This window comes from Oryctolagus cuniculus, chromosome 2 (genome assembly GCF_051225735.1).
Source record: "Oryctolagus cuniculus isolate XC-2025 breed Fujian yellow rabbit chromosome 2, ASM5122573v1, whole genome shotgun sequence".
Taxonomy (NCBI): Eukaryota; Metazoa; Chordata; class Mammalia; order Lagomorpha; family Leporidae; genus Oryctolagus; species Oryctolagus cuniculus.
In genome coordinates this window covers 198,111,712-198,136,513 of record NC_142868.1, presented here as the reverse complement: position 1 = coordinate 198,136,513, position 24,802 = coordinate 198,111,712, and the positions used below count along the sequence as shown (strand labels likewise).

General features: G+C 55.3%; 1 protein-coding gene across 17 annotated transcripts in view; it reads right to left on the bottom strand.

The window, feature by feature from the left end:
* Nucleotides 1–24,802, bottom strand: part of MBOAT2 (membrane bound glycerophospholipid O-acyltransferase 2) — a 123,594-nt gene that overhangs the window by 7,880 nt on the left and 90,912 nt on the right. For 16 of the 17 annotated variants that reach the window (XR_016230648.1, XR_016230649.1, XR_016230650.1 and 13 more), the window contains 6 exons: nucleotides 22,858–22,913; nucleotides 18,557–18,611; nucleotides 13,309–13,492; nucleotides 9,315–9,507; nucleotides 5,679–5,782; nucleotides 1,246–1,310 (listed from right to left, as the gene is read on the bottom strand). Coding sequence is in view for 11 of the 17 variants with exons in the window: in XM_051833321.3 (XP_051689281.3) it covers nucleotides 1,246–1,310; nucleotides 5,679–5,782; nucleotides 9,315–9,507; nucleotides 13,309–13,492; nucleotides 18,557–18,611; nucleotides 22,858–22,913 (657 nt within the window). In the remaining 6 variants the exon portion in view is untranslated. Of the gene's footprint in view, nucleotides 1–1,245; nucleotides 1,311–5,678; nucleotides 5,783–9,314; nucleotides 9,508–13,308; nucleotides 13,493–14,503; nucleotides 15,658–18,556; nucleotides 18,612–22,857; nucleotides 22,914–24,802 lie in introns of those variants that run through there. The other variant, XM_089327852.1, reaches the window with a different exon arrangement.

Sequence of the window (24,802 nt, the reverse complement as noted above, 5' to 3'; positions counted from 1 at the left end):
GTCATTTCTAGTGTTGGAAATCTATATAATTTATAAAAGAAAAGACACATTTTAATTCTACCCTATTACTTTCTTTAAAAACACTACAGACTTTGCAGTGACCTGACGACAACACTATTCTCCTGGCAAACAAGCTCTGCTGTGCTTCCTCTAACTAAGGTTTTCCTAAGGCATCAAGTTTACAATACAAGCAGCACCACAATGTAACAGCTCAGCCCCAGAATCCGGGCTGCTGGGAGGCCACAGGCTCCGTGAGGTGATAACAATGTCTTTTGGATATGGCAACAGACAGACATTCAACTTCTCAGTTTTCATAAAAAGGACAAAAGGACATGACAAAGGCAGGCTGTTCACAGCCCTGCCAGGGCAGCCTGCAGTGAGATACCCCAGACAGGACACGGGCCCGTGAGGATGAGGGTGAGCCTACAGAGTCTCTGTGGGGTTCCCGGACACGGGCCTGTGAGGACGAGGGTGAGCCCTGCAGTCTCTGTGGGGTTCCCGGACACAGGCCCGTGAGGACGAGTGTGAGCCTGCAGAGTCTCTATGGGGTTGCCGGACACAGGCCCATGAGGACGAGGGTGAGCCCTGCAGTCTCTATGGGGTTCCCAGACACGGGCCCGTGAGGACGAGAGTGAGCCCTGCAGTCTCTGCGGGGTTCCCGGGAGCGACTCCGCCTGCGCGGCCTGTGCCTGCCCTGTCTGCCTGACGGCAGGAGCCTCAGCTGGAGCAGACTGCTGCGGAGAGGCCTTTGCTCGCTTCTCTTCCCGTGCTCACAGTTCCTGCTCTCCTCTCTCTCCTCTCTCTCTCTCCCTCTCTGTGAGTACAGGGCCCGGGTCTTCCTGTCTAACTCATCTTTTGCTCTGAGCCTAAGAGGGCAGGTCTGTTGAACTCAACTATTCAGACCTTGGACTGCTCGGGAAACCCAGGGCCTACGTGCAGTGGTGGTGCAGGCATGGTCTTCTAACCAAATCTCAACCGCCGAGAGCAAGCACTGCCGAGGAGGACCGGGCGCCCTGAGACACCGCGGGGGCCTTCGGGGCGGGCTAGGACGGTGGGAGCAGCGTTTGCGACTCAGCCCACAGTCTGACAAGCGCCTCGCCTGGAGGACACTGACAATGCTTCCTGGGCAACACCAGGCCACGGCGTCACTCAGCGCAGTTAACTCCATCAAGAGCCTGAACTCACTGCAGCTCAACCTCACGTCTAGATGAAAAGCACAGCTAGAAATGTCTTACAGGAACATACCTTTTGAGCCAAAGAGCTGTCTGAATATTCCAGTTATCCAGAAACATCTTGAAACTTGTTGACATCTGAAAAACAAAGGAATCAATGTTCTTCGGACAACAATGAAGCCCTAAATTAAATAATGGCTTTTTTTGTGCTAAAATTACTTCACAAGGATGCCAGCACACTGGTTTTCTTTGGATACTATTTTTCTAGCACAGTAACATCATTCCAAAGGGGGAGCTTACTGTTGGGAACGTCGGTAAGGTGTACGGTGTACGGATGGTCACCACTTCCTCCTGTGTGCCAACACTTACAGAGCTGGTCATGGAGACAGGAGACAAACGCCCGGAAATGACCTGTGCTCTCACCCAGGAGCCACGCGCCCGCCTCACTAACTTCCTCTCTTGACAAGTTCCGCCACCATTCTGGCTGAAGGGGTGGCCACAGCAAAGACCAGGCCAGCGGCTGCCCCTCAGTCCCCTGGCCACTGGGATCCTGGCACCCAAGGGCTCTGTGGGACTCCCCACACGCTTCCCACCCTTCTGGGCCCTCATGCCAGCTCCTCTCTGATCCCCTGCCCCGGGTACTTTCTTCCTGAGGGGCTATCCCCTCCTCCGGCCCGCACTGCCTTCAACGACTTTAGATCCCGTGGCCCAAACCACCATCTCTTATCAAAACCCTTGATGTCTTTTTTTTTTTTTTTTTTTTTTTTTTGACAGGCAGAGTGGACAGTGAGAGAGAGAGAGAGAGACACAGAGAGAAAGGTCTTCCTTTTGCCATTGGTTCGCCCTCCAATGGCCGCCGCGGCTGGCGCGCTGCGGCCAACGCACCGCGCTGATCTGATGGCAGGAGCCAGGTGCGTCTCCTGGTCTCCCATGGGGTGCAGGGCCCAAGCACTTGGGCCATCCTCCACTGCACTCCCGGGCCACAGCAGAGAGCTGGCCTGGAAGAGGGGCAACCAGGACAGAATCTGGCGCCCCGACCGAGACTAGAATCCGGTGTGCCGGCACCGCAAGGCGGAGGATTAGCCTAGTGAGCCGCGGCGCCGGCCAACCCTTGATGTCTTCATGTCCTTTTCAGTTCACCCAGTCATCCTGCCAGCCTCCCCCACGGTTGACATCTGCATGCTGTGCGCAGATACCACACCCGCTCTCCACCTGTCCTAAGTTCATGGCCCTCGACATGCCTAACGGTCTGTTTCCCTTGACAGTTCCTTCTGCTCCTGCAAACAGCTGTTGGACTGAATGACCTGAAACTGTCATTTTGGTTAAGTCAGAAAGAGGTAGACTTTATACGGTTCACCTGAATACTCCAGAAGCTCTCCCAGTCACCCATTCGTCCATGCACAATCCATGCGCACACGCTTATCTGTGGCCCTGAGACCACCACCTCCTCCCTCCCTCCCAGTCACGACACCCCAAGTGCTCACCACCTGAACCCCAACCTCCTGCCTGTCTATTAACTGGAGAAGGTCTTGCTGCTCCAGGGCCAGCTCTGCCTGTCCTCCGTGCCACACATTCTGCCACCTTCTCTCCAGGTCCTACTGGACTTCCACACGTTCCCTCTACAAATGCTCTTTCCTGTCACTGAATGTGTTCCAGTCTCCAGCTCTCCTCCCTCCCCTTCCGCTCGGCGACTGCCCTGCCCCCCCGCCCCTGGGCTCTCAGGCCCTCCCTGCCCCGATGTCACTGACCGGCCAGTTCCCGTCCCTGTCCGCTGCCTCAATGACCCCTGCCTCTCCTTTAGGAAAACTGCCTTCTTTACCTTTTTTCTTTTTAACACCACGACTCTCCACAGGCTGACACTGCCTCTGAATGAAGGTGAAAGCTGGTTCTTAGGCAAAACCCTGCCTTTTTATGCAGAAAGCGCACTGAGACACAGCACCCATCTGTGGCGCTATGTTCTCAGGGAGAGTGGAGTGGGAGGGGACGGCAGGCCCAGAGAGCGCCTTATGGGGCTAGAAACACAGCCGTATCCACCCCGACTTCCACATCTGTGTATTCCCCCTCCCCTCCCAGTTTTATGGCTGAAGTTATCATTACGAGCAGGTGTGATATTCTGCACTCACAAGGGCTGGCGTGGTGGCGTAGCAGGTAAAGCCACCGCCTGCAGTGCCAGCATCTCATATGGGCGCCAGTGAAGTCCGGGCTGCTCCACTTCCAATCCTGCTCTCTGCTATGGCCTGGGGAAGCAGTAGAAGATGGCCCAAACATTGGGCCCTGCACCCGCATGGGAGACCTGGAGGAAGCACCTGGCTCCTGGCTTTGGATCGGCACAGCACCGGCCACAGCGGCCATTTGGGGGGTGAACCAACTGAAGGAAGACCTTTCTCCCTGTCTCTCTATAACTCTGCCTGTCAAAAAAAAATTTTTCATAGTAAATACCTGACATCTTATTTTACCAATAAATACTTCAGAATTTATATTCAGAAAATAGGAACTTCCTAAGAATGACAGTAAGATCTAAGTATATTGGTAATTCCTTAATACCCTTGGTAAGGACATGACTTTGCTTTGTACGCAGGTACCCCTGGCTGTGTTTACAAAGACGCCTTCCCCCAGGGCTCTGTTCAGTCAGCATCCCCAAATGTGCCTGCTACAAACCCCTGGGCACACATCCTGCCGGTCACCTGGCCAGCCGTGGCTCCCTCCACATCCAGCAGGCTCGAGGGGTGGCACAGGACGGCTGGCTGACTGCTACTGGGGGCTCCTTCCCCTGCATGGCCTCCCCAGCCTCTTGCTGCCGCTCGGCTCGTTCCCCCTCCCGCAGGCCGCACGCACTGCGCTGGCCGTCCCCCGCCCCTCCCGCCCGCCTCTCACGCTGGCGCCCCTCCAAGGACGCCCTGCTTCTCTCACTCTCGTGGCTGCTCTCTTGTTCTTTCTCAGGCCTTGAACTGCTACACGCTGAGACCCCAAGTTCCATCCTGAGCTCTGGTGTCTCCGCTGAGCACTTGACCTATCTTGCCTGCTGGTCAATTCAGTACGTCCAAAAATTAACGCCAGTGCCGTTCCCTTCAAGCCTGTGCTAATTCCCCGTTTCCTATCTCAGTGAAAGGTATCACCAGATCAGCATCGTAGTGCAGTGGGTAAAGCCGCCACCTGGGACGCAGGCATCACACATGGGGTCAGTTCATGTCCGAGCCGCTCCACTTCAATCCAGCTTCCTGCTAATGGCCCGGAAAAAGCAGTGGAAGATAGTCCAAGCTCTTGGGCCCCTGCCACCCACATGGGAGATCCAGATGAAGCTCCTGGCTCCTGGCTTTGGCTTGGCCTAACCCTGACCATTGTGGCCATCTGGGGAGGGAACCAGTGTATGAAGACCTCTGTCTCTCTTTCTCTCCCTAAAGAAAAAGAATGCGATCACCAGAAGCCTGCTGCTTACAGCAACATCTGGGGCAAGCACTGTCACACAGTGGCTGAAGCTGCCACGTGGGAGACTCACTTCCCGTATCAGTGCTGGGGTGAGTCCTGCCCCACTTCCAGTCCAGCTTCCTGCTGATGTGTATCCTGGGTGGCAGCAAGTGATGGCCGAGTGCCTGGGTTCCTGCACAGGAGACCTAGACTCAGCTCTCGTTCCTGGCTCTGGCCAGGCCCGGCTCTGGCTGTTGCAGGCATTTGGGAAATTAAACAGAAGATGACGATTGATCTCTCTCTCTCCCCCCTTCTACCTTTCAAATAAAAATCAATCAATCAATCAGTACAAGTTTAAAAAAACCACAGAGCTGTGCAGGAGCCCGGGTGCCTGTTCATTCTGCCTCTGAGTGGATAAATAAATGAATGACGGACACCGGGCGTGCCGAATGGCCTAGTCTCCGTGCGGATTCTAGTCTGTCCCCAGGTCTGCTGAGGCTCTCGGCTCTCTGCGGCACTGGTGTCTCGGTGGGGAGCCCAGGTCTCTGCTCTGTTACTCACAGCGGCTCTTGGAAAGCAAATTTACGTGAGGACATGCACACCCACAGCGCTCCATCACACTCCTCCTGCTCGCGAAGGCCGTGCCTGGCCTGCCGCTCCTTCTCCAGCCTCAGCTCCCAGCCCTCTCCACACCAGGGACCACACACGCCACAGGCCGCCTCACTTTGCACGCGGCGCCGCTGGAATGCCTGGCCCCCTCCTCGCGCCATTTGGGACTCAAGACGTTAACTCTCCTCAGGCTCCCTCCCCCAGACACCTCATCCCGGGGGTCCCTATCTTGTGACGCCCACGTGCCCTAAACTTCTCTGATGGAACCTGTTTCTCAGTTCTCTATCCCCCCGACTGGACGAAAGCTCCATGAGGTGCAGACGGTGCTGGGCCCCCTGGCTGATGACCAGTAACTACCGGCTGCAGGAGAGAATGAATGAGTCTGTTTATTAAAGCTCTTCAATGCCACTCCTGGGGAACACACCGCCACCCGGAGAGGCACACTACGGTGCTCTAAATGTCACAAGGTGAGAGACACCTGCACTTACTAACCTCTATCTGCTGAATTCTCAAGTTGGAGATCAAGTCCCAGCGCGCGGCTCCGTTTCTGTCATATCCTCTGAAACCAAAGCCGGCAGCGTTATTAATAGCATCCGCTGTAAACAAAACGAACAGAAAGCACTGAGCATCTCTGTACCAATCCACAGTACTCCCCAAAAGGGGTGTTACCACCTGCTGGTCAGAAACACCAACCCCACCAAGGAGACCCAGATGGGGAGCAGGACGTGAGGGCAGGTGCAGGGAGAAGCCACTGAGGCCCTGGGGCTGCAGGTGAAGACACACGCCAGAAGCACCTGGCGGGCCAGGCGTGCACCGGCAGCACACGGCAGAGTGCGCCGAGCTGGCTGGAGAGGAGGCGTGCGGGAGCTCTGCCCCGGCTCCTGTGTTCTCCTCAGTCTCGTACTTGTCCTTTACTGGGAGAGGAATCTAGAGGTGAGGCAGTCCTTCCACCCTCACTCTTCTGCCTTGGTTCACCTGAATCCGCTCTGTCCAGAACGTGCTCCTGACCTTTACCACAGTGCCTGACGAGCCACCTTGGCTGAACAGCTGCTCAATGAGCTGCAAGGGAGGTTTCTGTCTCAACAACTGGATTCCTTAAACATTCTTGGACCTTCAGAGACCGCGACTGGACAATGCAGTAGACAGCCTAGGAAGAGGCAGGGTGGGCATCTGGCGCAGTGAGCTGAGCCGTGGCCTGGACCCCTCCACCCCACACCGCAGTGCCTGGCGCTCAGCCCCTGCTCCACGCCCCATCCCAGCTTCCTGCTAACGTGTATCCAGGGAGGGCGCAGGTGATGGATCAAGTACATGGGACCCACCACCGATCCTGGAGGCCCAGGAGTAAGTGCAGGCTGCCTGGCTTTAGCCTGGTCCAACTCCAGCTGCTGTGGGCATTTGGGGGAAGGGGAGGTGAACCGGCAGATTGGAGCTCTGTCGCTTTAAATAACATTTTTCAACAAGCCGACCCTGGGGAGTGTGTGGAGCTGCTGAAGTCTTTCCCTCACTTCTTTGCTGCTGTAAAATCTGACACAGAGCTCAGGCCTTAACTGCTAGGAGGCCCTCGCCCACTGCGTGCGCTGGGTCAGCACACTCGCTATGCACATACCACACTGACTGACTCACAACGCCACGGCCAAGAATTCTTTAAATGCATTCGGTTGCAAACCGCTCCCTTGATAACCTAATACATTTACACTTCCTTAGGGAGGAATCAGGGAAAAGGAATTAGCTCACTTCTTCCCGGCTTTTCCAATCAAATACTGAGGGTGGGGATCAGAGTTCCCTCAGAATAATTTTTAGCTTCCTAAATACCAAGTAATTAATGCGGAATGTCTATATACTTACAAATACCTTGTGCTTGTTCTGAAAAGCTTTATGAAGTCAATGACCTCGTTCTGTAATAGATTTTTAATTTATTTGACAGGCAGAGTTATAGACAGTGAGAGAGACAGAGAAAAAGGTCTTCCTTCAGTTGGTTCACTCCCCACATGGTCGCTACGGCTGGCGCTGCACCGATCCGAAGCCAGGAGCCAGGTGCTTCCTCCTGGTCTCTCAAGAGGGTGCAGGGGCCCAAGCACCTGGGCCATCCTCCACTGCCCTCCTGGGCCACAGCAGAGAGCTGGACTGGAAGAGGAGCAACCGGGACTAGAACCCAGTGCCCATATGGGATGCCGGCGCCGCAGGTGGAGGATTAACCAAGTGTACCATGGCGCCGGCCCCCTCTAATAGATTTTCTTTTCTTTTCTTTTTTTTTTGACAGGCAGAGTGGACAGTGAGGGAGGGAGGGAGAGAGAGAGAGAGACAGAGAGAAAGATCTTCCTTTGCTGTTGGTTCACCCTCTAATGGCCGCTGCGGCCGGCGCACTGCGCTGATCCGAAGCCAGGAGCCAGATGCTTCTCCTGGTCTCCCATGCGGGTGCAGGGCCCAAGGACCTGGGTCATCCTCCACTGCACTCCCGGGCCACAGCAGAGAGCTGGCCTGGAAGAGGGGCAACTGGGACAGAATCTGGCATCCCGACCGGGATTAGACCCCGGTGTGCCGGCGCCGCAAGGCAGAGGATTAGCCTAGTGAGCTGCGGCGCCGGCCCCCTCTAATAGATCTTCAACAATGACAAGTAGAATCCAATCCCAGAGTGTAGACAGCTCTTACAATCTATACCTAGTGGCCGAGCAGTTAGGTCGCATTTCTTACCAGATCCTAAAAATGACAGGTTGGTGGGTAAATTTTCAGTCTCAATTTAAAGTCAGATTTTAAGCAATATAGCAGGTATACAAATTTCTTCAAAGTCTGTTACTGATGTTTACATTTGGCTAGAACAAAAAATTTCCATCCTCGAACAGTTTAAAATCCACACAAAGTGACACTGTGTTACTTAATGCTGGCCATTAAACAACCAGGTAATGATGCCGCCTCTGAAGACCGACCACACGGGTTCTGGTTCATTATGATCAAAACACAGGCAACAACAACAGAGCAGGCCTGCGGCTGAGCTGGCCGCGCTCTGCTGATGTGCTTCCTCTCAGAGTACCACAACTGGACACCACCAACAGGACACAACTGAGGAAGACAGGACGTGCACACTAGAGGGTGCGACAAAGCATCCTGGAGAGCGTCTCTCCACCTCAGCCCCCGGCCGTGGCCAGCATCAGGCCAGCACCTGCTCAAGGCCTCTGGCAGGGGAGTCGCCTCCCCTCCTGCCCGGCCCCCACTACACACGTGGAGAAGGCTGCGTCTCCACAGCTCCTTGTTCCTGAATGTAAAACCAGCATTTCGCATGCGCTACAATCGCATTCAGTCTCAAATGCACAATGAACGCTACCTGTTCTCCAGTGCTCGCTCCTCCGCAGGCAGGCAGAGCGATGAGCTCCCCGGAACGCACAGGCCTCACCCTGCTCACTCCGCTCATACAGCAGCCTGCAGCCTGCGTCACAGACCTCACAGCGGTGGGATCGGCAGTGTAGTGCAGCCACTCTAAGCCACACGTGTGCTTCAGCAGGCTGTCTGGTCTTGCTGGTACAGAAACCAGCACACTGCCGCCTTCCAATAAATACCTGTCGTCTTCTCGCTGATCCACTGATTTCTGTCTTACATAAAATGGGCCCTGATCCAATTCTGAAGACAGACTTCCGTGAGCTGTAAGGTTCGTTTCTACCACAGGGATGACCACAATTTTTCTAACTGGTCCTTCATGACACATCCTCAAGAGGGCACTCTTGTGGCTACTTAGACACTTCGGGGGCTGGTGTTGTGGTATAGTAGGTAAAAGCCGTAGCCAGTGCTGGCAGCATCCCACATGGGTGCTGGTTCGAGTCTCGGTTGCCCTACTTCTGATCCAGTTCCCTGCTAACATACTTGGGAAAGCAGTGGAGGATGGCCCAAGTGCTTGGGCCCCTGCACCCATGGGGGAGACCCGGAGGAAGCTCCGGCTCCTGGCTTCCGCCTGGCCCAGCCCCGGCGGCTGCAGTCATCTGGGGAGGCAACCAGTGGATCGAGGATGGATCTTTCTGCCTCTCCCCGTCTCTCCCTCTCTGTAACTCTTTAAAAATAAATAGATTTTTTTAAACAAACAAACAAAACACATATACACTCAAGTAGAGAAACAGCAAAATGTGTTGACATCTTACTTACCTAACGTCCATGCAAAATAATACTTGGGTCTGGCAGCCAGAAGCGAGACATACAGGTAGGCAACCTTGGCCGGCCACGCCGCCGCCGCCTGGAAATGCTCATCAATGTTGTACTGCACCGGCAAGGATGAGGAGACAGTCAGGTGGAACAGCAGGGAGAGCCCGCAGACCACAAGCTTCTGCACGACCGCGACCTGGCAGGGCAGAGGCACGGCTTGGCAACTTCATCCTTTCAATCCTTCCCTCACGCCCCACCAGGCGACGCCCCTGCACGCACATCAGCCCAGCTCTGCTGCTCAGGACCAAGCTGCACCGCGCTTGGCATTCAGAGTCCTCACGGCCTCATCCCATACACACTTCCAACCCCATCGGCGCCGCAGCCTCGCAGGCAGGCTCACCTCAGACCACAACCTCCAGTGGTTTCAGAACTTTTCAGAAAAATAAATAAATAAATGAAAGTTCTCTTTTTTTTTGGGGGGGGGGGGGACAGGCAGAGTTAGACAGTGAGAGAGAGACAGAGAGAAAAATATGAAAGTTCTTGAACACAACTCGGTTCAAGAACGATAAAGCCGAAAGAGCTATCCTCGGAGAAGACTGAAGATCTGCACCAGAGGCTCTGGCGGGAAGGGGAGGCCTGGTTTGGCCACACCGAGCCGGGGCTGAAAGACCACCTTGCAGGGCTCGCTCTGCAGCTCGACTCGGCTGCTCTGGCGTTGCTGGAAGAGGTCACACAGGCCACGAAAGGAAAGAAACAATCAAAGGCTGGAACTAACGAAGGACGCAACGGAGTGCCTGCATCGGAGCGCCCCGTGTAGAAGCCAGGTGACACTCAAATCCGCTCACAGCTTGTACACCAGCAGTCACGTTTCAGCGTTCCATGTAACCGTGCCAAAAGGACGGCTCAAAGGTGAGTCAAGGTGCACGCTGGGCTGCTCACACGATCATGGTTCCTGGCTGCTGCTGCCGCCGCGCGGGGCTGAGTGCTCAGGCCTCCCTGGCTGCAGCGGCTCACCTCCCTTTCACCCGCCCCCAGACGTTTGGATAAACAGTCTCATGCATTAATCTAAAAAGAAGTAGATCACTGGACTACAGGCAAAGGATCTAGGTCTCAGTTTAAAAAAAGAAAATTGAAGTAGCACACATGTGATCTCAAATACCAGGAGGTACACATGCCAACAGAATCTCTAACCGGGATCAGCCAGGGCAGGTATCAGGTATCTTGGAAGGCGAGGGGGAAGAGGGAGGGGCCTAAAAGGGAGAGAAGGGGTAGTGCAAAGGCAGACACAACCAGGCACCCGTAACCTCTCTGCTGAGCAAGGCGGATGTGTGTGTACACATGCACATGAATACACACATACATGACAAAACACATACGGCTAAGCAGGCGTGTAAACGTAATACACGTGTGTGTAACTCCTTTTTCTCATATGCAAGTACACATTAACACACACAGAAATATCGAAGAATACCTCACTAGATACACATGGAGCTACCTGGCTGGATGATTGCAGCCCCCCCCCCCCCCCGAGGAGAACATCTGTCTCCCACTCTCGCAGAAGGCCAGAGACGACACTGAAGTGGAGAAGATCCAGGCTCGGGGACACGGGTCCGCAGCAGGGCTGGGGGTTAAAATGTGGACAATCGGGGAGGTCTGGATCCGAGCCCCTGCACAGCTGCAGAGAACCTGCAGCCGAGTTGCACAGCCCAGGGAGAAGACCGAAGGCTCCTTCACTCAAAAACCAAACGGCCCCAGAGAAAACACGACAGATGTGGGAGACAGGTATCGCCCAAGAGCTCACTCCTTCCGGCCTGGCAGAAAAATTCCTTCCTGGCACAGGGAAGTCTGGCTGAAGACGCCGTGCCCCAGCCTCCCTGGTAGGGAGTGCAGCTCTGTCATCACGTTCTGTGCAACATGCGGGGAAGCCGGAGCGGGCACCTGCGGCACCGTGGGGCAGCCACGGAAGTCAGGCACTGCTTCCACGAGCCCTGACGAGAGGGAAGACGCACCTGCCCTCTGCTGGAGCCCCGCTGTTGGGCCTGTCTCAGAGCCAGACCTCCATCTTCAGTAAGGTGGACAGCCAGCCACGAGGGCTGCGCAGAAGAGCAGCGGGCAGCCTCACTCTCTGCCCTCCACCCACTGCACTGGTGCACACAGGGCTTCCAGTGCCAGCCGAGGGCTTTATAAACGCCCGTCTCGTTCCCTTGTAAACTCTAGGCAGGTGGAATTTAAGTAGAACACCGTTAAAATGCTGGAATGAGACGCTAAGAGCTGTTGTTAACAATCATCAGTAACCTCTGATTTACAATGTCTATAGACCAAGAGTGACATTTAGTGAGTGAATCTCACAAAAATTCAGAGTGAGGTGACAGAATATATAGGCTGCAATTATTCCTTCTTGGCTTCGACTTACTATTACATTTCAAGAAGTTTGTATTTTTGAAATGCTTCACAAAACTGTTTGATCTGTATACCTCCCTGACACAGGGAAGGGGTTAAGAGTCTCCCTCCAGGGAGGGACCCGCAAAGATTAACCACCTGGAGTCTAGCATCTTTTATTCTTTGTTGTATTCAAGATCAAACTTCTATTTTTTTTATTTGACAGGTAGAGTTATAGACATTGAGCGAGACAGAGAGAAAGGTCTTCCTTCTGTTGGTTCACCCCCCGCCCCCAATGGCCACTACGGCCAGCGCTGCGCTGATCCGAAGCCAGGAGCCAGGTGCTTCCTCCTGGTCTCCCATGCGGGTGCAGGGCCCAAGCACTTGGGCCATCCTCCACTACCCTCCCGGCCACAGCAGAGAGCTAGACTGGAAGAGGAGCAACCAGGACTAGAACCCGGCCCCCATATGGGATACAGGCGCCACAGGTAGGGGATTAACAAAGTGAGCCACGGCGCCGGCCCAAAAACCAAACTTCTAAGGTGCTGGCTGTGCAGTGACCGCCCCGTCACCCACAGGAGACTTAATGCCTAATACAATGCAGGGGCTAGCTCATCAGCTATTTATACTATATTTTTTAGGTAATAAAAAGGAAAAAAAGCCTCCACTTTTTTAAGGTACAGTAGCAATCGCTTTTCCCCCGGATACTTTTGGCCACGGTGGGCTGGCTGTGGGGTGGAGCCCATGGCTGCAGAGGGCGGCCTGACATCACCCTGACGCCCTCCCTCCGCTCTGAGGCCTCTGCAGGTTAAGGGTCAGCCTGGGGCTGCAAAGGAGCCAAAGGAGGAGCTACCAACTCCCAGTGCCAGAGTGAGCCTGGGTTAACGGGCAGTTCTCCAGCAAGCCACGAGCAGCGGGAAGGACAGCACCGCGCGAGAAAGACCGGCCCCTGCGCTCCCCGCGCCCGCCTTCCTCTCAGACTTTCCGACCGGCGACAGTTCTGCCAGGTGCAGCCAGCAGGGAGGGAGGCCCCGTCCATGAAGCAGCATCCCCCAGCAGCCCAGTGGTTCCCAGGAGTCCCTGGGAGTCTGAGCTCTCCCACCCGACCCTGGGCTCTGAGGCCGTTTCCTCCTCTGTGAGATGGGGAGAACAGTGGCTGCTGCTCCCAGGACTGCAGGGACGGTGCAGAGCAGGGGGAGGGGAAGCGCCGACCACAGGTGCCATCAGAGTGGGCGTGGCTACGCTCCTTCACAGCGGTCAGACCCAGCTCTGTGGGAAGGGTGGAACTGGAAGCCGGCCTTTAAAGAGGAGTAAGATTTCAATGGGTGGCGGTTAGGAAGCGGAGAACTCAGTGTTTCAGTGTGGCGGAGGGCCAGACCAGATGTAGACGGGCCTGGAGACGCAGCCGCTCAGCCTGCACGAGCGCCCGGCTGCGAGGCTCCACAGCCACCAGGCGCTGCCCCAGGAAGGAGCCAGCGTCCGCGTTCCCGATTCTGCAGCCAGGGGCTGTGTGAAGACCCATTTCCCTGAAACGGGTTCTTCAGGACACAGACAGGTGAAAGTCTTACTCTCTTTAAACTACGACGCGCTACAAAGGCAGAGAAGCCTCGGATCTTACGTTCGGGGACGGCTCTGTCCTCTCACACTGCGCTTCTTCTTTGCCGTCTTCTCCAGACTGTGCCATCTGGTAGGATCTGCCTTCAATGAAGGTGATGTAGTCCTTGTAAGAGCAGAGCGGGCCTGCCAGGATCCCCATGAAGTTACAGTTGTAACTCAGATACTCCAGCAGGCTCGGCATGCGCCTGCAACAAGACGACACGCGGCTCGTGAGACCAACAGAAGCCTTCGGGAGCGGGACTGGAATACGCACCGCCCGCCTCGCTTCTCTGACCGCTTCCAACACAAAACAAGCTCGAGTTTTCATTTGTACGCACACAGTGAGAACTGAAAAGCCCGGGACACAGCAATGCTCAGCGTGCTTTTAGTAAGACAGTTTCTAGGAAGATGCTTACGAGCAAATCAGATCTCTACTAGGCTTCTCACCACGAAGCTGGCAGCCAAAGGTGGATGTGATCGGGCAGCAAGTTCAGTTTCTTGCTAGCCAACCCTGGCTCACACAAGAGCTCTGCCACAGCGTTTCAGCCACTAGCTGGACGCCCGCATCTGCATCGGAGTGCTTGGGCTGAGTCCTGGCTCCTCTGCTTCCGGTCCAGCGTCCTACTAACCACACCCTGGGAGGCAGCAGAAGACGGCCCAGGTACTCAGGCCCCTGCCACCGACAGGAAGGATCTGGATGCAGCTCCTGGCGCCTGGCTTTAGCCTGGCCCAGCCCAAGCTGTTGTGGGCATTTAGGGAGTGAACCCAGCTGATGGAAGATCTCTCTCAAGTAAAATTGAAGACACTCCCTCCCCCACAACTCTGCCTTTCAGATGAAATAAATAAAGCTGAAAGAACAAGTGTCTGGGTGACTTCTGCGTGTTTCCCTGCAGCAGCGTGGAGGCAGGACGCCCTCAGTGGGGAAGCCCAGCGTGAGCACCTGCGGCCGTGGTTACAGAGGGCGCCCCCGGCTCCAGACTGAACACAGCACCAGGCGCTCAGAGGCCGCTCAGCCTCCCGAGCAGTGAACTACAGGAGATAATTCTGAACCATGAATCTCCTGGAGTAAGTTCTGGCCAAGCCCACCATTTTAGGTACCAAAGTAGATAACTGTCACATTCACTACTGAAATGAGAACTTAAGTCTACCTATGAGATTCGATCTACGATAGTAAGTGACAGGTTCGTTCCTTCATTCTACCAATATTTATTTATGTATTTATTTATTTATGTATTTATTTATTGTTGTTGACAGAGTTAGATAGAGAGAGAGAGACACTACCAATATTTATTTGATATCGACGATGCTCTGTCTTCGGATAGAGCTCCTAATCTCAAAATCTCTGACAACTGGGGTCAACACTCCTTTGTTGTAGGGGGACTGTCCTCTGCGGTGCAGGGCATTTGGGGGCATCCCCAGCCTCCACCCCCAGACGAGGGTGGCACCACCCCCCAACACCATCCAACGAATGCTTCCTCAGGACAGGCCAGCCCACAGCGGGCAGCCACCACTTAGGTGACAGGGAAAGTGACGATAAACCAGACCGAGATCCTGTGTACAGAGACCTCAGCTGTGGGGAGCAGCAAGAGGGACAAGTGAGACCACTGCATTACAGACTGTCCAGCGATAACACCAACTACGAGGGAAAACACGGAGGGGCAGGGCCAGAAGTGACGGCAGGGAGGGGTTTTGATGGCGGGGGCTGGGCGGTCCTGAACAGCTGAGAGTGTAGTGGCCCAGGCGCTTGCTGGGCTCATGAGCTGCAGGCAAAAGCTCGCAATTTTATTTTAAATTACATAGGGAGCCAAGGGAGGCTGAGAGGCAGAGTTACAGACAGAGAGAGAGGTCTTCCATCTGCTGGTCCACTCCCCCAAATGGCCGCAACGGTCAGAACTGGGCCAATCCGAAGCCAGGAGCCAGGAGTTTCCTCTGGGTCTCCCACGTGGGCGCAGGGGCACAAGCACTTGGGCCATCTTCTACTGCCTTCCTGGGCCACAGCAGAGAGCTTACAGAAGAGGGGCAGCAGGGACTCGAACCAGCCCTGATATGGGATGCCTGCACAGCTGGAAGAGGCTTAACCTCACAACACAGCACTGGCCCTGCTGTTTTTTTCTTTTTTAAAATATTTATTTATTTGAAACGCAGAGTTGAGAGACTTGAAAGAGAGAGAATAGAGAGCGATCAGTCTTCCACTTGCTGGTTCACTCCCAGCAAGTCGCAATAGCCAGGACTAGGCCACACCTAAGCCAGGAGCCAGAACTCCAACCAGGTTTCCCACACAGGTAGCAGGGGCGCAGCACTTGGGCCATCTTCCACTGCTTTCCCAGGCGCACTAGCAGGGAGCTGGACTGGAAGCAGAGCAGCCGGGACTCTGAAACCAGCAATTACACAGGATGTCAGCACCGCAGGTGGCAGCTTAACCCTGAGCTTCAACCCCACCCCCAAGGGAGGGGAATACTAAAACCTGAGCACACACCTTGGCTGCCAGGGGAGCAGAGGGCAGGGAGACCTGTCAGAAAAGCGACAGACCCAGGACAGAAGGAGGGTGTGGGCCGGGTCCTGTGAGGGAGATTGGTGAGCAGCAGGCAGAGCAGAGGCAAGTCTTCAGGAAGGGCTGACTGGACTTGGTGGTGGGGTGAGTCTGCAGTAAGAAGACGGGAGGCCGCCTGCTTGCCCAGTGAGCCCTGGTGACAGATGTGCTGCCACCAACCAGGTGGGGGACACACGACGGAGGGGGATGGAAACCAGGAGCCTCTTCTGAGGTGGCAGACGGACACGGGCGGCTAGGGCTCCCGAGAGGGCTGCAGCGGGGCATGCGTTCAGGAGACTTCAAAGCTGCGGATGGTATTAAAGCCAGGGCACCTCACGCGATCGCCTGGAGGAAGCCCCGAGCCCCAGGCCGAGCGCGCGGATGACGAGAGCGGTGAGGCAGAGGCAGAGGGCTCAACAGAGGCGACAAAGAGCCAAGGCCAGGGCGGGGAGGGGGAAATCAAAGGAACGCTGTGTCCCAGAAGGCTGGTGACGAAGGCATTCCAGGGCCGAGAGACCAATGGGCGGGCCATGCTGCCGAGAGGCTGAGCACTGCGCCCACGAAGCTGGCAGTGCCCGTGCCACGCTCAAGGCCAACTTCCAGAGAATGGTCTTCAGATACAGTGGGGACAGGAAGCCTGAGTCCAGGGGCCGCGGAGGGCTTGGGAGGGCAGGAACACAGACAGCGGTCTCAGAGGGCTGACTACAGAGTGGGGCAGGGCCACGGTGCAGCCAGGAGGGAGCTCCCGGGAAAGCTGGAGAGAGGGTGGACCGTGAAACAGGTGGATCAGTGCAGAAGAGGAAGGGGCCCTGAGCTGGAGGGCCAACAGTCAGTTGTGGCTCTAGGGAAGAAAGTTTTGTCGCAATTCCAGGCAGTTTGGTGGATTTCATGGTTGCAGAATAAGGTAGAGCTGCTTTTATTTTCCAGAACTAAAGTTCTGTTGCCACCGTGGGCGAGGGAACTGGAGTCGGGGAGAGGGGCAGGCGAGGAAGGTGCCAGGGTCCAGACCTGAACCACGGTAAGCAAGGCTGGGTGCTGCCCGCTGCCGAGACAGGTGTACAGAGGGACCTGACGGGCCAGGTGCTGCCCACTGCCGAGAGAGGTGCACATAGAGACCTGACGGGCCGGGTGCTGCCCGCTGCTGAGACAGGTGCACAGAGGGACCTGACAGGCCAGGTGTTGCCCACTGCCGAGACAGGTGTACAGAGACCTGACGGGCCGGGTGCTGCCCATTGCCAAGACAGGTACACAGAGGGACTTGACGGGCCGGGTGCTGCCCACTGCTGAGAGAGGTGTACAGAGGGACCTGACGGGCCGGGTGCTGCCCGCTGCCGAGGCAGGTATACAGAGACCTGACGGGCCGGGTGCTGCCCACTGCTGAGACAGGTGTACAGAGGGACCTCACAGGCTGGGTGCTGCCCACTGCCGAGACAGGTGTACAGAGAGACCTGACGGGCCGGGTGCTGCCCACTGCTGAGACAGGTGTACAGAGGGACCTGACGGGCAGGGTGCTGCCCGCTGCTGAGACGGGTGCACAGAGAGACCTGATGGGCCAGGTGCTGCCCACTGCCGAGACAGGTGCACAGAGAGACCTGACGGGCCGGGTGCTGCCCACTGCTGAGACGGGTGCACAGAGAGACCTCACAGGTTTGGGATTTGCTGCAAAGGGGAAAAGGGCAAACAGGGCTGAGTGTCCAGAGATGAGGGGTCCCCGCAGCCCGAGGCCATGGGTCACCCAGGTCACAGCAACCTCTCGTCAGTTACGCATGTTCAAGTGCAGGTTTATCAATACACAAATACTGACCACAGAGAATATTGGAATAGAGTGACTTTACAGATGGGAAAAACAGCAGATTCCCAAGACCTGCTGCCCGGGCAAGGGGAACAGCTGGTGTGGGTCCATCTACAATCGGCAGCTATTAGTTCTACATTTAGAAACAATGCACTCCGTAGGAACTCTGTCTTAATAAAACGTGTTCTTGGTCTTTAGCTATGTCAGACTGAAACAGAACCATCTCTTAGATTAGCCCTCAGAGCGCACGGTATCGACACAGCAGCAGCATATCCCGGATGGACGTCTCGGACTCTAACTGGTTCTTTGCTGTTTCACACCACGGCAGACACGGGCTCTGCAAATGTACTGATGCCATCAAGGTGCTGGGCTACAATAACTGCTACAGGGCAGACACACTATCTTCCTGCCTTTGAAACTTGGAGCCTCACAGACACACAAACTTAGCAGATAGGGGCCGGCACTGTGGGGCAGTAGGTTAAGCCCCTACTTGCTGTGCTGTCACCCTGTCTTAGCTCTGGTTCAAGTTCTAGCTGCTCTGCTTCCACTCCAGCTGCCTGCTAATGTGCCTGGGAAGGCAGCAGAAGATGGTCCAAGAACTTGGGCTCCTGTCTCCTGCATGGGAGAACCCAGATGGAGTTCTGGGCCTCTGGCTTTGATCCAGCCCAGTCCCAGCTGTTGCAGCCATCTGGAGAGTGCAACAGTGGATAAATAAAAGAAAACAAACCTTTAACCAGTCTTAGCAGACGCCCTCTGCTAAGCGAGCCCGAGAAGGGCTGCCCCGCCCGGCCCAGTGGGACCTGGTGTAGGAGCTGTACAGGAGGAGGGCAGCTTGATTTTCACAAGGAGGCACCTCTGAAAGGACCAGGAAGTCTTAGCCACGCAAGTGCTGCTGTCGCTGGCAGACACGGCGTGAGCCACGGCGGCACATGCTGCCGGCACACGTACCTTACAGCTAAACCCCTCTGTGACGGCGTCAGCTCTTCATCCTTCCGGAACATCCCTGAGAAACAAAAACAGGCACTTTTATCAACAAAGACTTCTCCCAAGAACGGCATTTTCCCAGGCACACTTCGGCTACTTTCCACTTCATAGTTCAGCAGAATGTTTCTTTCTCATGGTAGCACAGACGTCATCCCTGAAGCACCACCGCACGCCCACTAGAAACCCCATGGGGGCAGCAGCATGGGCACAACGGCGCGCGTCCCAGCTGCTCCACTTCAATCCAACTCCCGCTAACGGGGTACGAAGATGGTCTAAGTACTTGGGTCCCTGCTTCCCAACGTGGGAGACCCACATGGTGCTCCTGACTCCGGCTTCAGCCTGGCCCAGCCCCAGACACTGGACCAGCGTATGGAAGATCTCTTACTCTGTGTGTGTGTCTCCCCGTCCTCTGCCTCTCAAACAACATTTTTAAAAAGACACAGGGGAAGGAAAGTCACCAATGTGACTGCGTGCTAGAGGAAATGACGTCCCTCACCCTAGCACTCTCTGAATGACGCATCTGTCACCTGCGCCCCTTCAGAGGGGCATCACAGCCTTTCTGTTCCTGGACGAGTTAAAGGACGGAACATCAGTACTTTGGGCTAGAAACCGACTTCATTTCTCCTTCGTGACTCCAGTGACTGAAAACGGACTCAAAGCACCACGTTCACCCATGGATTTACCGTCTCCCTGCAAGCGGGATGATACCAGCTATGGTTCACCTCTACTTCCTGCACCCACTTTTGAATATTTACCCTAAATAGATTTAAAGACCAAAGGGGGACTAAATCAATAAGCAAACAACACACCGAGAAGACATTTGCAGCAAATGTGATAAAGAATTAACATCCCCCAAGGAGTCAAAACAGAAGCAACTAAAAACACTGAAGTAAATAAATCCCACAGAAACAAAACCCATGAAAAAACAAGCCAAAGAAATACAAGAAACAAGCACCTAATTACGTATGAGACACGTATGAAGAGAAAGATGGCACTTGCCCCTAGTGTAAGTACACAGGAGTTTTAAAGGGCTCTCACTCATACAGCATATCACCACTATGTAAAGCACACACGTTTTCTGTATTACATGTGAAACAGAGATAGAAAAGAAAGAAGCATCACTTTAAAATGCCCCAAGACTGTTCTGGGTACGGAGGAGGCAGCACAGGAAAACAAGCACCTTTCTTTCACAGAACTTAAGCTCAGCAGAGATGGAATCCAAAAAAACAATACACCAATTATGAAGAGGAGCCCCCACCATCCTACAGATAAACCAGTGCCCCTACCAGTGAATCAAGCCTCCACCATCCTGCAGATAAACCAGTGCCCCGACCAGTGAACAGAGCCTCCACCATCCTGCAGATAAACCAGTGCCCCAACCAGTGAACAGAGCCCTCAACATCTTACAGATAAACCACTGGCAACCAGTGAACAGAGCCTCCACCATCCTGCAGATAAACCAGGTCAAGAACCAGCAAACAGAGCCCCCACCTTCCTACAGATGAACCAGGGCACCAAGCCCAAGGGGAGCCCCCAACATCTTTCTGCCAAGCAACACAGCAATTCTGTTAGGATCTTTCCTGCCTGTAGCACAGGGGCTCTAATCCAAGTAAATAACCAAAGATTATTCAAGATTTATGGCAAAAATCACAGCCTTATAAATAATAGCAAAAAATAACAAACTATACCCCCAATTAGGGACTGGGCAATAAATAACTACATACTCCTTTTGATAATTATGGAAAAATAAAAACATGCTATAAGACGATGAAGCAGTAGCTCAAATATTAATAAAAAGCAGGTTGGGTTCTGGTGGGCTGCGGGGGGGTGAGCGCGGAGGACGCCTCCATTTTTGTGCTAACTGTATTTTTCAGATTTCAATAGCATATGCTTCCTTTTTGTCTCCAAGAAAAAAAGCACTGAAGGAGAAGACTGGTCAGTGGTAACCGTCGTCAGGAGCTGAGTCCAGGAGGGGGTACCCGCCCCTCCCAGGTCTGACTTGCTCCCCACTAAGCAGACACTCCAGTATGTCCACCCTTTCCTAAGCAGGAGCGCTGTCTTTGGAGACCAGGGTCAGTGTCTGTGTCTTCAAACCTCCATCCTTTCTGTCCTCTCCCTTCTACGCGGAGGCGGCACGAAGCAGCTGCGTTGGTGGTTTCAGGCTCCGCCATCCACCAGGTTTTCACGGTATCTTACGCGGCACTTACAGGGTCTGGTGTAGGGTGGGGCTACGGGCTGGGCAGCGCGGCTAAAATCCTGCTAGAACTGCACTCCACCCAAGGGGCGGAGACAGGACAAATCTGTGTCGCACGTGTGCACCTACAAGCCCAGCCTTTCCTCCCAGTTCAAAACTGGGCTACTTTCAACAAAACAATCGAACATCAATGAAAAACAAGACTGCATTTTTCAAAGCTAGAAGTAGGCCACGCACAAGTGCACAGCCCAGGGTACCATGGGAACAAGGACACTTTTCATACTCCCCAAGCACCAAGCCAGGCCGAAGGCTCCCACTGCGACGCAACACCCAGGAAGCTGCCAGCGAGGAAGCACGCTCTGTTCCCACAAGCTGAGCTACCAGGCCACCCTCAGAGCCACACACACTACCACCGCTTCTGGCACCCACGGACGCCCTGGCAACCCCCTGTGCACCACTCACAACCAGAAGTGCAGGGAGGTGCTGTCACGTGAGGTGATGGGCTGTCTCCAACCCGAGCCAGGGATTTCCCAAGATGAATGAGTGCCTGCTTCTGGAACTGTGCTACTGGGCCCGCAGCTGAGCTGGCAGGGGCCAGTTACAGATGCACAAGTCTGCCTGCTTCTTCCAGCAGGGGTCCAGAACCTAACGGCCGTGCAGAGCAGAGGCCACCGAGGCCTGAGCCTGTGTCGCCCAGAACAGTCTGCCTGGAAGGCTGGCCCATGGCGGTGTCCGGAACTTGGCCATAAGCAGTCCCCTAAATGGACGAAGACGTCCCCTGTACCCAGTTCGTGTGGGCCAACCCCTGCTTTCCTCCTGGAAGCCTGGCCTCTTGGCAGGTGCTGGGCAGTGTCCCCACGTGAGCAGCCCCAGTGAGAGCCTCAGGTGCTGTCTCTTGAGCTTGCCTGGTGGACAACCTCCCTGGTGCTGCTGGGAACCAAGCGTACTTTCTGGGACTCCACAGGGCAAGCATTCCTGGTGGCCTCCTCGCCAGGCACCTCTGTCCTTGTCTGATCCTGTCGGGAATCTTCTCACAGCAATGAATTTAGCCATGAGTACAACCAACCACATGCTGAACCCCGGGAATCACCAAACTGGGCACGGTCTTGGGGTCCCCAACACCATGAGGGCCCCCTTTGTAAGACCTGCTAGGAGACCTGGGCTAGGTGGGGTTTGCTCCGTCCTCAGGCACAGAGCGGCAGGTGCTGTGGGGCGAGGCAGGTGCACAGCAGACAGTCCTGCAGGTTGGACTGAACTGAGCTGCAGGAGGAGACGCTCTGAAAACCTAGGGGGTGTGAATTCTCTAAACACTGCTGAGCCTGGCTAGCACCTCACGACTGATTCTCTGAGCTGAAGACACACTGTCATCGAATGCTTCGAGACCTACAGGTGCAGTGGCACCCCTGCCCCAGGACCTGCCTGCACTGTGCTTCCAGAGGCCCCAAGTAACGTGTCCTGGCCACGGCGCAGAAGCGTCAGCCGAGGATAAACGCACACTTCTGACAGCCTTCCACAGTGCGGGTTTCGCGACAGTGCTAGGGCCTGCAGAGTCCCACTCACTCCACGCATCAGGCTGTGAGGACCATGAGACCCTGTGTACAAATTATGATCCACCAGAAACCTCCCCAGTGTATCGTACTTTCTGTTTCCAAGTGAGAAACCTGGAGTGGGAAGGAGCAGGCGGGGCCGAGTCCACGTGTGCCCCCATCCTCCACCCCCGGCCTCCTCTACACAGAAGCAGAGCTGCACACAGCGCCTGCTATGCCAGGCAGAGACTTTGAGACAAGTGAACCTGCCTTTCCCTCTCCCTCTCCCCAGCTCTAAGGGGCTCATTTTGCCCATTTCCTTTCTATGTTAAAACGCCACTAACGTGGGTAACGTGACACAATCACACTGTCGCACTCTGACCTCACTGCAGTGGGGACAAGCACACCCTCACCCGAGCCCAGCTAAGCACCGCCCACCTCCCTCCTCCCTTCCCGACAGCGCGGACTCAGTGCCTCACAAGCACAAGCCTGCTGGACTCGCATGCTTCTCAGTGGCGGTGGAAGGTCCATTTCCAAACTCTTACCATCGTGGATTTCGTAGGCCAGGCTGGTGATCTTCTGGGTGATGATCATCATGGGGCTGTGAGGAGACAAACCAGAGAGGGCGCTGGGGTGACAAGTTCAGGACGCATGGGGGAGCGTGCTCTGCTAACCAACCACACGGCCTAACATCTTTCTCCATTAACTTTGTTTGAAAGGCAGAGGGAGAGGGAGACAGAGAGAGAGAGAGAGAGTGAGCTTCCACCTGCTGGTTCACTCCCTTCCAGAAGCCCACACCAGGCAGGGCTGGGTCAGGCTGAAGCCAGAACTCCAGCCTCCATCCAGGTCTCCCACACGGACGGCGGGGAACCAGGTACTTGAGTCACCCTGCGCTGTCTCCTGCATGAGCAGGAAGCTGGAGCGGAGGACGGAGCCAGGACTGGAACCCAAGGCACCCGATATGCACGTATTTCCAAGCTGCAACCCAAGCACCGCACCAGACACACGCCCCAAATCCTAAGATGTCTGGCAAAGAGTAGCTCAATGCTGCGGATACTGCGCCCTTGCCTTGCTTTGAAAAAACAAAAACAGCCAAAGAAAAAGCACTCTAACCCCTAACTACATCTCCTGTGCAGCAGCGAGCCAGCCCCACCCCTTCTTCTCACGCATCCTCTAACAAGGCCCAGAGGCTGGAAGCACAGGGCGGGCTCTCTGGGGCCAGACAGGGACCACAGGGCTCACTGCCTTTGGCCTCAGGGCCGAAAGTGAAGGGGAAAAGCAAGTTGCCTGGGAAACAGGACCCAGCAGAAAAGTAAGGCATTTGCATGACAAATGTGAGAGGCGGAGAACAGACAGTGAGGGAAACAGGGGAGGAAGAAAAGCAACCAACGCATCTGAGAGCTCCAGGGTTCAGGACCCTCAGGCAGCCACCTGCAGCACAGTCACGCCTACTTTAAGGAGGAAGAAAATGTCACCATTTCCCTGTATTTTAGAATTACTGAACTGAATAGGAAACTCGGACAGGAAAGACCACCGGGTCATTTTTTATCCGTTAGTAGTTTACTCCTAAGTCACTCATTCACCAAACCAGCAAGTCAAGCACGAGCATCAGGTCAGACAGCTCAGGGCATCACACATCCCAGGGGCCCTCAGAACTGGGGTGGGGAGGGGGGTAGGCACCAGAAGGTCGGGCTGTGCAGCTGCCAGGGAGGCAACTCAAACCAGGGACTCCCAAAGTCACTTCTCACACTGCCCTCGCTGCCAGGAAACGCCTCCTCAGGCAACCAAGCCCGGGCACTCGCTGGCTGGCGCGGCAAGCCGAGCGCTGTAAAATGCCCAGGAATGCCCGTTTCTCAGGGAGCCCAGGCCCTGCCCTCACCTTGCCTACCCCTTCACAGGTTAGCCCAGCACTAACGAAGCCCCCCTCAGTTCTGAAGTCTAACTCTCAGGTCACTGTAAAACACAATTCTTAAAGCCACAGCGGATGAAACAGCTGTGAACTGAACTTAGTGCCACATTAAGTGGTTCAGGGCCACACAGAATCACGGACGTGTGCCCCTTCAGAGTGCAGCCCGCGCCCTCGCACCCTGGCAACTCTCCCGGTGGGACGGGTGCAGGACCTGGGACAGTGAGCAGGCTGCAGGAGGGTGGCGGCAGCTGTCCACCGCCCGCGCCCGCTCCCTGAGGGAATGGAAGCCAGGTGGCAACAGGCCGAGCACGCCCGGCGTCAGAGAGGTCCCCGTGCAGACCAAGCTCCCTGCCAGTGCTGGCTCCCTCTTCAGTGCCGTGCACCAGAGGCACCGGACAACTCCATCTCTGGCTTCCACATCCTCCTCTTCACCCGCTTCCTGTTTGCTTCCTCATTTGCAGGGGTCTCAACAACTGAGGGAGGCCGGCAGCCTAACAGTCTCGCCAGCACTGCCGCCCCGTGCCTAGTGACGCGCACGAGATAGGAGCTCAGTAAGATACTAAACACAGGGAACCTCTGAG